Source organism: Eubalaena glacialis, chromosome 4 (assembly GCF_028564815.1).
Source record: "Eubalaena glacialis isolate mEubGla1 chromosome 4, mEubGla1.1.hap2.+ XY, whole genome shotgun sequence".
Taxonomy (NCBI): Eukaryota; Metazoa; Chordata; class Mammalia; order Artiodactyla; family Balaenidae; genus Eubalaena; species Eubalaena glacialis.
This window is the reverse complement of record NC_083719.1, coordinates 6,207,903-6,220,763: the sequence shown is the minus strand read 5'-3', so window position 1 is coordinate 6,220,763 and position 12,861 is coordinate 6,207,903. Positions and strand designations below refer to the sequence as shown.

General features: G+C 40.4%; 1 protein-coding gene across 1 annotated transcript in view; it reads right to left on the bottom strand.

Moving 5' to 3' along the window:
- Positions 1-12,861, bottom strand: part of ADCY2 (adenylate cyclase 2) — a 431,484-nt gene that overhangs the window by 206,589 nt on the left and 212,034 nt on the right. Inside the window, exon 4 of the mRNA XM_061187643.1 lies at positions 11,050-11,199. Coding sequence (XP_061043626.1) covers positions 11,050-11,199 — 150 coding nt within the window. The remainder of the gene's footprint in view (positions 1-11,049; positions 11,200-12,861) is intronic.

Below are 12,861 nucleotides of genomic sequence, written 5' to 3'. Positions count from 1 at the left end.
ATTCCTGTGATTCATGTTGCAACTCAACTGTCACATCCCCAGAGAAGCCCCCTGACTGGCCTCTCCAATGCACCACTCTACCTACCCCACTAAGCTTTGTCACATTATCTTTTTGTATCTTCTCATGAAAATCCTGCCTTCCGACGGTTATGGTCTGTCTCCTGCCATTCGAAGGTAAGCCCAAAGACAACAGGGGCCTTTAGTCTACTACTAAGATACTACTCTATTCCCTGGGTTAATCCCCTGGCATATAACAGATAGTCGAAGAAAAAACTGTGAAATAGAAGTTTAGATACATAAGAGGGCCTTCCATAGCCTTCATAATCCTGTATTTAATGGAAGAATATATGTAAAAACCCTATTTTAATTTAGTAGTTTATGCACAGGTTTATATGCATGTCATTACCTCTAATATTCCTCATATTTCATTCCTGAGTGTATCATATAGTCCTACATACTTTCACATTTATGGAAAACATAGGTTTGGGGGAGGAATTTTCACATCCAATAACATACATATATTAAATGGCCAATAATAGACCAAAGGATTCTTCTTGAGAAGCACAAGAACAAAATTTCCTAAAACTCTGAGGATACTCAGACAACTTAAAGAGGGAAAACTCCAAAGAATAACACCTTCTGAAAACATATATGCATTAACAAAATTCTAAAGCTCCTAACTCATAGTTTTCAATTTGTTATAAACATTGGGGAGTGCCTTGATTCAGCAAGCGCAGCCCTAATGCAATGAGAGGTGTTTCTATCTGTGACTATGCTTATGGTGATAGACTCTTAAACACAAATTCAATAACTTTAACATTTTGAAATCAGCCCCACGCTGGTGAGCCCAAAATGCCTTTTTTCCCCATTAACAGGTATACTGGACTATCTGTGACTACGTTTTCAGGAAGAAAACTATGATTGCAATCACAGAAGATCTGACATTTGACTTTGATTTTGGAGTAGGGCACACATTTTCTCCTGTGTGTGACAAATACCAGAAGAATGGTTACTGCAGCCAGAAGGACTGATTCTGGAACTCTTTTTTTATTGGGTTTGTTTTACTTTGCTGTACAGCAGAAATTAACACAACATTGTGTGTTAATTTGATGTTGAACTGATGTTCCATTACATTACAAATTAATGTAATGGAAAGACTCAAGTAAGTTCAAGTGATGTTGAATTTACTTGAGTCTTTCCATTACATTATCCTTTTCCTATTATACAATCTTGCAAGCATCAAACTACTGCATCACAGGCTATAAAAAATAAGCGGTCTCCAAGAAAAACTGAAAACTTTCAGAAGCCAAAAATATCAAAACCAGATGCTTTCCTGAGGGTGCCCCTTCTGGTTTTTTGTTTGTTTGTTTGTTTTTGTTGTTGTTTTTTTGGTGTGTGTGTGCTTCTCTAGTATTATCAACAAACATTAGCTTGTGATAATCTGGAGCAATATAAATGTTCCCCAGGTGTTTCTCCAATAAGACAGGTGAGTGGCTTCCTCACAATGGACATTACATTGGGGTTTTGCTCAAGGGTCTTACAGGCAGGAAACTTCTGGAGGTTTTATTTTACCATTTAGCTTTTCTACTGTCATGATATAAATAGGCATTTGCATACATTGCTTGATTAATTATTGTAACCGTACTTTATTTTTTTCCTTTAGAACAGGATGTCTAACTTTTTAAAGAATGAACACTGATGCTACTTTGAGCTCCCATTACTAATCTCCTGAAGTGATGTTCTTCATTAGGCAACAAGATTTGACATTGTTTCCAATGGTCTTCCTCCTCTTTCCCCTTGATCTTCGATCTACAACTGTTGATTCCTCCTTAAAGGAGCCAGAGTACACATTCACAGCATGGCCTTCATTGTAGTCTTTGAAAATATGTAGTGTTCTTATCCATTCTAACTAAAGAACTCATCAGAAAATATTGCAGGCTTGATGATTTGAGGGTTACTTATATATTTTTTCTGGAATTGATTTTCATTTCCCATTTATAAGCTCCTATAAGCATCATGGCATAAACTGTAACATCCCAAAATATCTTGCCCTGGCATTTCTCAATGAAACATAATATCTGATTTTTGAGAGAATTTAAGCAATCAATAGGATACAATGCCATGCAAACTGTTAAAGCAATTCTTGAACTTCATTCTGATGCATTCGAATGGCAAACACTGGGAAGAGAACTCTTATGAAATCTCAACTCTTCATTTTTTCAACTTCCAAGCAAAACATAAGTGTTATCTTCTACATCATTCGATCTTTCACTAGTGAGTGCTGAGAAAAAGTGGTGACTTACATAAACTATGTCCTTTCCATCGAGGGAGTGATATCAAGAGAAAAATTTGTAATTCATCACTTAATAAAATGGAAACAAGTGGCCACCAAGAATGATACAAGTTATGACTCCATCAACGAAGAGATACCAAAGAAAAAAAACGACACAAGTGATTATTAAATAAAACAGAAAAAAAGTGGATGGGGTGGGAGAAAAGTTTAACTCATAATCTTTGAGGATGCAAGTTGGGGTCAGCCTATCTGAACCAAACTGTATGTACCGTGTGATGTTTTGTGTTTCTCATCTTCTGCTGTCTCCGCTGGGTGCACGATCCTACCCAAAGATCATGGAATAACATTTATACTGAAACTTACTGCTTTCATTCTTCAGGAACTGCAGTGAGAAAGTCTCACTCGCTTTAACTCTTCTTGGGCTCTCGATGCCCAATTAGGTTTTTATCAAGAGGCATTGCTTGATTTGCATTTCTCAAATGATTAATGATGTTGAGCATTCTTTCATGTGTCTGTTGGCAATCTGTATATCTTCTTTGGAGAAATGTCTATTTAGGTCTTCTGCCCACTTTTGGATTGGGCTGTTTGTTTTTTTGATATTGAGCTGCATGAGCTGCTTGTATGTTTTGGAGATTAATCCTTTGTCAGTTGCTTCATTTGCAAATATTTTCTCCCATTCTGAGGGTTGTCTTCTCGTCTTGTTTATGGTTTCCTTTGCTGTGCAAAAGCTTTGAAGCTTCATTAGGTACCATTTGTTTATTTTTGTTTTTATTTCCATTTCTCTAGGAGGTGGGTCAAAAAGGATCTTGCTGTGATTTATGTCATAGAGTGTTCTGCCTGTGTTTTCCTCTAAGAGTTTGATGGTCTCTGGCCTTACATTTAGGTCTTTAATCCATTTTGAGTTTATTTTTGTGTATGGTGTTAAGGAGTGTTCTAATTTCATTCTTTTAAATGTAGCTGTCCAGATTTCCCAGCACCACTTATTAAAGAGGCTGTCTTTTCTCCACTGTATATTCTTGCCTTGTTTATCAAAGATAAGGTGACCATATGTGCATGGGTTTATCTCTGGGTTTTCTATCCTGTTCCATTGATCTATATTTCTGTTTTTGGGCCAGTACCATACTGTCTTGATTACTGTAGCTTTGTAATATAGTCTGAAGTCAGGGGGCCTGATTCCTCCAGCTCCGTTTTTCTTTCTCAAGATTGCTTTGGCTATTTGGGGTCTTTTGTGTTTCCATATAAATTGTGAAATTTTTTGTTCTAGTTCTGTGAAAAATGCCAGTGGTAGTTTGATAGGGATTGCATTGAATCTGTAGATTGCTTTGGGTAGTAGAGTCATTTTCACAATGTTGATTCTTCCAGTCCAAGAACATGGTATATCTCTCCATCTATTTGTATCATCTTTAATTTCTTTCTTCAGTGTCTTATAATTTTCCACATACAGGTCTTTTGTCTCCTTAGGTAGGTTTATTCCTAGATATCTTATTCTTTTTGTTGCAATGGTAAATGGGAGTGTTTTCTTAATTTCACTAACAGATTTTTCATCATTAGTGTATAGGAATGCAAGAGATTTCTGTGCATTAATTTTGTATCCTGCTACTTTACCAAATTCATTGATTAGCTCTAGTAGTTTTCCAGTAGCATCTTTAGGATTCTCTATGTATAGTATCATGTCATCTGCAAACAGTGACAGCTTTACTTCTTCTTTTCCGATTTGGATTCCTTTTATTTCTTTTTCTTCTCTGATTGCTGTGGCTAAAACTTCCAAAACTATGTTGAATAATAGTGGTGAGAGTGGGCAACCTTGTCTTGTTCCTGATCTTAGTGGAAATGGTTTCAATTTTTCACCATTGAGGACGATGTTGGCTGTGGGTTTGTCATATATGGCCTTTATTATGTTGAGGAAAGTTCCCTGTATGCCTACTTTCTGGAGGGTTTTTATCATAAATGGGTGTTGATCATTAGAGAAATGCAAATCAAAACTACAATGAGATATCAACTCACACCGGTCAGAATGGCCATCATCAAAATATCTATGAACAATAAATGCTGGAGAGGGTGTGGAGAAAAGGGAACCCTCTTGCACTGTTGGTGGGAATGTAAATTGATACAGCCACTATGGAGAACAGTATGGAGGTTCCTTAAAAAACTAAAAATAGAACTACCATACGACCCAGCAATCCCACTACTGGCCATATACCCTGAGAAAACCATAATTCAAAAAGAGTCATGTACCAAAATGTTCATTGCAGCTCTGTTTACAATAGCCAGGATATGGAAGCAACCTAAGTGTCCATCAACAGATGAATGGATAAAGAAGATGTGGCACATATATACAATGGAATATTACTCAGCCATAAAAAGGAACGAAACTGAGTTATTTGTAGTGAGGTGGACGGACCTAGAGACTGTCATACAGAGTGAAGTAAGTCAGAATGAGAAAAACAAATACCGTATGCTAACAGATATATATGGAATCTAAAAAAAAAAAAAAAAAAAAAAATTGGTCAGAAGAACCTAGGGGCAAGACAGGAATAAAGATGCAGACCTAGTAGAGAACGGACTTGAGGATACGGGGAGCGGGAAGGGTAAGCTGGGACAAAATGAGAGAGTGGCATGGACATATATACACTACCAAACGTAAAATAGATAGCTAGTGGGAAGCAGTCGCATAGCACAGGGGATCAGCTCAGTGCTTTGTGACCACCTAGAGGGGTGGGATAGGGAGGGTGGGAGGGAGGGAGATGCAAGAGGGAAGAGATATGGGGACATATGTATATGTATAACTGATTCACTTTGTTATAAAGCAGAAACTAACACACCATTGTAAAGCAATTATACTCCAATAAAGATGTTAAAAAAAACAAAACAAAACAGGCATTGCTGTGAGATGCTTCACCCTGGACTCCATGTACCAACTCAGATGCAGACAGACAACTGGGGGAAATGCAGAGTCGTGCCGTGTGAGCAGCAATGTCCAGTCTGCTCGTGAAAAGTAGACCTCCGAACGTGCTGAGATGGGACTGGTAAGAGTGTTGGCAAGGCTCCCCATCTGTTCTAGCAGACAAAGCAGAACATTTCTCTGTTCAATCTGTTTGCTTCAAGGAAGAAGGGAACTTATTATGGAGGGCGCTCAGGAGATGGCATAGCCGGCATCAATCCCTACCCATCCCCCTCGCCCCGCCTCAGCACGGTCAATGGCTTGGCCAGGGTGGCAGCTGATTTCTGTTGCTTAAGTTAGTGCGTTAAGTCATGAGAGTTCAATGCAATACCAGCTACTGATTACTTTCGTAACAGGATACCATTCTGGGTGCTGGAAAGACTGTTTCTTAAATGTGGCAAGAGATCAAGTAGAAGAACTTCCATCAGAGGAAAAGAAGTTAGGAAATTTGACCAAGGTCACATTGAAAGATGATGTACGTAACAAGGATTCAGCTCAGGTGGCCTCCAGGGTCCACTACAGAATGGAAATCAAGCCACAGACAGATTTAACACTGTGGCTTCTTGAGGAAATGATCTTTCACGTAACTTCCTAACATTCTCATGGACAATATGTTCTTATCAGGGCAACGCATTACCTAAGGATAAGCCAGGTAAATGTTTGCTATTGTCTTATGCTTTCTTATGTATCTAGCAATAGTAATAACACAGTTAACTAAAAAAAGTCCTTTATGGCTGGGAAAAATCTCTATCCTCAGAGATCAGTCCAAACAACCTAAGCAGAACCAACATAAGAGGCAGAAATAACAACACTTACTAGCTGAGTGATCTTGGACAAGTAACTTGACAATTACTTTGTTTGTTTTAAGTGGGAAAAAGGACTTAAGTCATAGAGTTGACAAATAAGTTAAGAAGACAGGGTAGTAGGCTGAATAATGAACCTACAAAGATGACCCTGTCCTAATCCCTGGAACCTGTATGTTACCTTACATGGCAAACCCAGAACTCTGCAGATGTAATTAAATTAAGGACCTTGAGATGGGGAGATTTTCCTGGATTATCCTTATGGGAGGCAGGAGGGTTAGTGAGAGAGAAGGAAGAAGATGCAAGAGCAGAATCAGAGATTAGACAGGAGGGTTGGAGAGACAGACAGAGAGATTGGAAAATTCTATGCTGCTGAATTTGAGGATGGAAGAAGGGGCTAGGACCCAAGGAATGCAGGCAGGCTCTAGAAGCTTGAAAAGGGAACTAAACAGATTCTCCCCTCAAAGCCTCCAGAAGGAGCCCACCCTGCCAATACCCTGACCAAACTCACGAGACTGATTTTGGACTTCTGGTCTCCAGAACTGTACAATACTGAATCTGTTCTGTTTTAAGCCACTGCATTTGTGGTCATCTGCTACAACAGCAACAGGAAACTGATACAACAGTATATGTAAAAGAACTGAATAGACAACCTGGCACGTTATGAGGACTCAAAGAAATGTCAGTTCCTTCTTTCTCCTTTTCCCTCATGAAAAGGGACCAAATTTTAGCATCCCAAATCTACAGCAACTCCATCTACACTTTACCTCGCATCATAAATGATTTATGCAATACATTCGGTAGCGCCCTAATATTACCTGCTATCATATTAGGATAAAGATGGGTACATTTATTATCTACCCAACCATGGACACAAAAGGACCACTTACTTGCTCCATTGAAATCTGAAGAGAAGAAACACACTTTTGCCCGAGAGACCGGAAGCCTACTGGTTCACTAACGGCCCCCATGGTGGGCTACAGATCCAGGAATAACATGGGGTCCACACCTCACTTGACTAGTATTCTCCACTGAAACACATATTGTGTCATATTCAATCCACAGGATGGCTCCAGAGGAAGGTAGACCATATAAAGATTCTTTGAATTACATTACTTTCAAACAAAGACAACATATAAATTGAAGAGTATTTATTTTCTTTCTATAAAAAAAGCAAATCCAGTTTGCAGTCCTACAGAGGCAACACTTATTTCAACTGCCCAGGCAGTTAAGAGAGAGGGTTCCTGTTTTGCTCTGAATCCAGCTCTCATCAATTCTTGAGAGTCTATTACACACTCCAGGGAGAAACACCTGCTTGATAAAGAGCCTCTACGGCACTGACATGGTGCACAAGAAATGGCTTTTACTGCACGATGTGAAACTTAAGACAAAAGTCAAAACTCACCACTGTCAGGCCCCAAAGGTGGCCTCAAGGCTAATGCGATGCATTAGTTTTCCCAGTTAGTAAAAAAAAAAAAAATATGATTTTTAGTGTTTATCCATGAGGGCACTTTTAGGGCAAGAATACAACTTTGAGAAAATCTCTGCTAACATTTTTCATTCCCTTCTCTCTCCAAATATTATAGCACAAATACTACTTTATTCAAACATGATTTTTAATCTCAAGAAATTCATCTCATTTGCATCTAGGAAAAATAGCACAAAATTTGAAGAAAAGAAAGTACAGAGTTGAGCAATTTTGAAAAGATTTCAGAATCCCTAGCCACTTCCCAGTAATATCAACTATTTGTAGACCCCAGGGCGGTTGCAGAAGGGACAGCTTCCTGGGCTCACAGGACATTTGCCTTCCTCCCCAAGGATTAAGGACGGCAGGGGGCTGAAGCTGTGAAAGAGGCCCAGTAACTATGCAGGACGGCAGCCCTCAGCCTCTGGGAGTGTCAACTGACTCTACGGCAACTGCAGATATAACATTAAAATGGATGGTATAGATTTTACCCAAATGGCGGCTGAAACAAATCATCTTGTAGCTGCTCAGCACACACCCCTACCCTGAATGAAGCCCTTTGAAGGACACTATTGTTTGTCTTAGTGACTGTGGATAAAGCAAAAATGGTTTGTGGTATATTCAATATCTTGTAATAACCTACAATGGAAAAGAATCTGAAAAAGTATATACATATATATATCTGAATCACTTTGCTGTACACCTGAAACACCTATATATAGAGAGATATGGATATAGAGAACATGCATAGAATAGATATAACATATATAACATACATATAACATATATAGGTATCTATATAGATATATATATAAATATAGCTATAAATATCTGAACCACTTTTCCGTACATCAGAAACTAACACAACATTGTAAATCAACTATACTTCAATAAATTTTTTTTAAAACTGGTTTGTGGTAACGGGTGGAGAGGAAGGGGCAGGTGGCATCCTTGGACCTTAATTTGGTCTGTGGCCGCACCAGGCCTTATGGTCTCTGAGACTGCTCCTCCGTATGAAGGACACCTAGATTGCCACTGGCCAATTTTTATTTGTTTCCTTAAATCTGTACGATCACACCTTACTGATTTTATTAACTATGGAAATTTTTCATTCCCATTTAATTACACGCTGTTCTGAAAAAAAAAAAACTATAAACATTTATTCTATTCTAGAAACATATTTTCCAAAGTCCTAATAAGAAAACTACTACATTCCGGGCCCAAGACCCTGAGAGCTGACTCCCAAGTTTGGTAGCAAAATACATGTGTGGTGTCCAATTATATTTTATTAAACATCTTTAGTATAAGTTCTTTGTCTTCAAAGTGTCCCTTTTCTCCTTACTTTAAAAAGGATCATTGGCTCCTTTTCGTAAAACTTGTAAGTAGACGCCCTTATAATACCTCCCACGATGGTCCCATAAAGTCTGTAGCACGAGGTATGCCTCACTGGTCTGGTTCTGGAGCCACGTAAGGTCAAAGCATGGCCCTTCTTGACCACTTGGATGACACCTGGTCCTGGCTGCTCAAGGTCTCTTCAGGGAAGGAAGCAGTGCAGACCAGGTCAGCAGTCTGACTTACTGCTCTGTCAAGTCCGTACTATAAACATTAGGCTATATAAACCCTCGACTTGGAATTTCAGTTCTTCCTAACCTTGGTGCAAGTGATGGAAAAGAAAGTTAAATATGACTGGCAAGACCAACCTGGTCCAGTCACTGCTGTTTGAAAAAGGATACCACCTCTCCCAAGACATTTGAACTCTGTAGAGGGAACAATCGTGAACACTAAGTGCTGTGTGTTGAATCTATGGAATTTTCTAGAACCCAGATTTGAACTATTACTGAACATGGATAAATGTACAGTATATGAAGATATACCAGTTAACAGAACCAACTGTCAACAACTGTCTATTTCTCTTAATGTGGAATACAGAGTTTGATATACGTAGGGACCAAAGAATTAAACATTAATAACTGAATACTTTCGCTACACATGTTGTAACACAAAATGCTTTTTTAAAAACAAACTGGGAGGGGGCTTCCCTGGTGGCGCAGTGGTTGAGAGTCTGCCTGCCGGTGCGGGGGACGCGGGTTCGGGCCCTGGTCTGGGAGGATCCCACATGCCGCGGAGCGGCTGGCCCCGTGAGCCACAGCTGCTGGGCCTGCGCGTCTGGAGCCTGTGCTCCGCAACGGGAGGGGCCGCAATGGTGAGAGGCCCGCGCACCGCGATGAGGAGTGGCCCCCGCTTGCCACAACTGGGGAAAGCCCTCGCACAGAAACGAAGACCCAGCACAGCCATAAATAAATAAATAAATAAATATTAAAAAAAAAAAAAAAAAAAACAAACTGGGAGATTTGCTAATATCAGTGAGAAAGCAATATTTACAGCCACACCCCAGTACCTAGAATCATGCTTGCCACAAACTAGATGCTCAGTCAATATTTGTTGAATGAACAAACAGACCTCCCTGTTTTCAAAAAGGAATCCAATTACTATCCATTGGTCCATACACAAATAAAAGTCTAGTGTCAATATTTAAAGGATTTTTTTTGCTCTCACCACCATAATATATTTTGATGAAATTATATAAAATGGACTATCTCAATACAACTTAACAAATAATAATAACACATCTTCTATGTGCCAAATACTGATGAATGTGCTCAGAGAGGGGTTCACAGAGAGTCATGCCAACCATCACCTATATAGATGGAAACTGGGTTCCTGCGGAAATACACAAACCCAGGTAAAAAAAAAACAACTATTCATATGGATATTCCACCATGACCTGACGTTAAGCATGCCAAGTTCAGGAGCCCTTCCTGGTTTCCCCTCCAAAGCATATCTGCTTCACCGGCTCGCCACCATCCCAGATGAGACCACATGGATCCCAGATGGCTTTGCTTCCCACATCTCCTCCTAGCTCCATTTCCTATTTTTGCAGTGCTTCATCAGAGCCGATGTGTTTCCCTGATGTACGTTCCCATGCATCACCACATCAGTCACCGTAGGACAGCCCTCGACACTAGAACAACTGGTTCCCTACCAGACCCTCCCTCCCGACTCCAATCACCTCCCTCTAGGATGAGCTCAATCGCCCCATCCCCCTTCATCATTTCGTCCCATCCCACCACAGGTGGGAAGCAGGCCCTATACGAAGTGCTATTGACGACACAGGCAGATTTCAGGTGGGGCACACTCCTGCCACAGAGAAATATGCTTTAACCCAAAGTGAGTGTCTTAATAAAGTGTCACTGTAATAATAATCATTATCATTATTATTTGAATGGTGGCTGATGTGGCTGTCAGCACGTGGGTGATCCTGGGGTTGCTGGGGCTGAGTCTGAAGATGCCATCTCTGCTTGTTGGTTCACGATTCAATCTACCCAGCACACCGCCTGAGGCTGGGCGGGCAGGGCAATCAGATAGCTACTCTGGTTTCCTTCTGATGCCCGTGAGCGGATGAACTGCACACTCGACATTAGCAGTGACAACATCATTTCAACAGTGTCTCAAATAACGTGGACATAAGATTGAACATGCATTTTACCTGCTGACGCTTTTCAAATTCCAACTTGATCCGGGACTTGATGCAATTGCAAGTGTCCTGATACGTTTGCTGCAGAGCGAGTTCCATGAGGTGCTTATGGTACGCCCCGGCCAGGTTCCCGCAGATGAAGATGATCACGTTAGCTAAGATCTGAGGACACAAAGAGCCACTCAATAGGGCGACCGTTTATCATTCGAGAACAGAACAACACCGCAATGCACGTGAGCAGCAGTCTTCAAAGAGATGACTCTGCCTGAGGTTAATTTTGTTTCTGTTCCCGAACTAACATTTTTATTTACTTAACGGAAAAGGATTCCATCCCCTTCTTGGATCCGTGCCCTCTGACAGGTCACTTTGCTGTCCCTCCCTTGTCTCTGGGCTCAGCCATGTGATTCGCTACAGCTAATGCAATGTGGGTGGGAGTAATCGAGTGCCAGATCCAGCCCAGGTTTAGAAGGCCTGGTGTGTTTTGGGTGACACTCTTGTGTCTCTCATCAGGAAAAGATGAGCCCACTGGTCCCGGGAAGATGAGAAACTCATGGAACAGAGACACTCAGCCAACCCGTAGTTCACTATCGTGGCCACTGAGATTTCATGGTTGTCATACAGCATTACTGTGATACTAGATGACACAGGCTGCCCTCACATCGAACCTGTATTCACTGAGCCTGGAGAAGTTATATTCCCCATTACTTACTGTTTATATAGGAATATAGGACCCTTTCAAACCATATAACTTGTTGCTCTATTCATGATAAAAACCGTTCATGCTCACAAAAATTTGTGGTGGGAGGGGAGAAAAAAATATATAAAGAAAAACTACAAAGAACCTATAATTGCCCTGCCCACGAAGAACTCGGTGCCATATTTTCTTTTGTCAAGACCGTTACCTTGTTCCAAACGAACCAAGTTCATTCTGAATGCAGTGTTTTGCTTTGCTTTTTTAATTTAACATTTAATCTGATTTTTTTCAGATCAGAAAAATTCTGTAGAAACAGCATTTTGAATGCTTAGATAATATTCAGTTCTATGACTATATCATAACTTAGTTATGTCTATACTATCTTTATTAATATTCTTTATTAATAAAGAATACTTTATTACTTACTTTATTAATATTCTTTATTAATATTCTTTGCATTTGCTTTACGCTACAGTGGTCAACCTCGTGTCTAAAGCTTTGGCCTCATATTTAATCATCTCTCAGGCTCAATTAGTAAAATACACTGAGTTGAAAGCCTTGAATATTTTAAAGTTCTTGATACATATGGCAAAATTGCTCCGTGTAAATATTCCATTGATATTCTCACCACCAGTGTATGACCATGGTCTTTTCAAGGCCCGCTATTAACACAGAGCAAGTGGTAATAATAAATAAAACTGACGATCATGTGTTCAGGGCTAGACCTGCACAGGTCTGGAAGGGCATGCATGGTCACACCTGCAGAAAATGTCCCTCTGCCCTCACCCCCCTCCACATGACCTTTCCTCTCACCAAACGGGCACTCAACTCTTCAATAAAAAAGGCAGAGCATCTGTGTCCAAAAGCTCTGTGCTCCTTGCTAAGGGTCTCCCACTGACACAGGTCAGCTTAACACATCAGTCAACTGACGCGGGGGGCATGCACGCCAGGACTCAAGCACTCTTGGGGGAATTTTTATTCCTAAGCCTTCAAGGTTCCCATGACAGGACTTCGCAGAGAATCATGCCGTCCTCCCTCTGCACGGTGTAGTACTCCCGATGATTAAAATATTAGCTCTGTGCATTGCTGAGTGTGTGCGTGTGTGTGTGTGACATGCATGTGTGTGATTT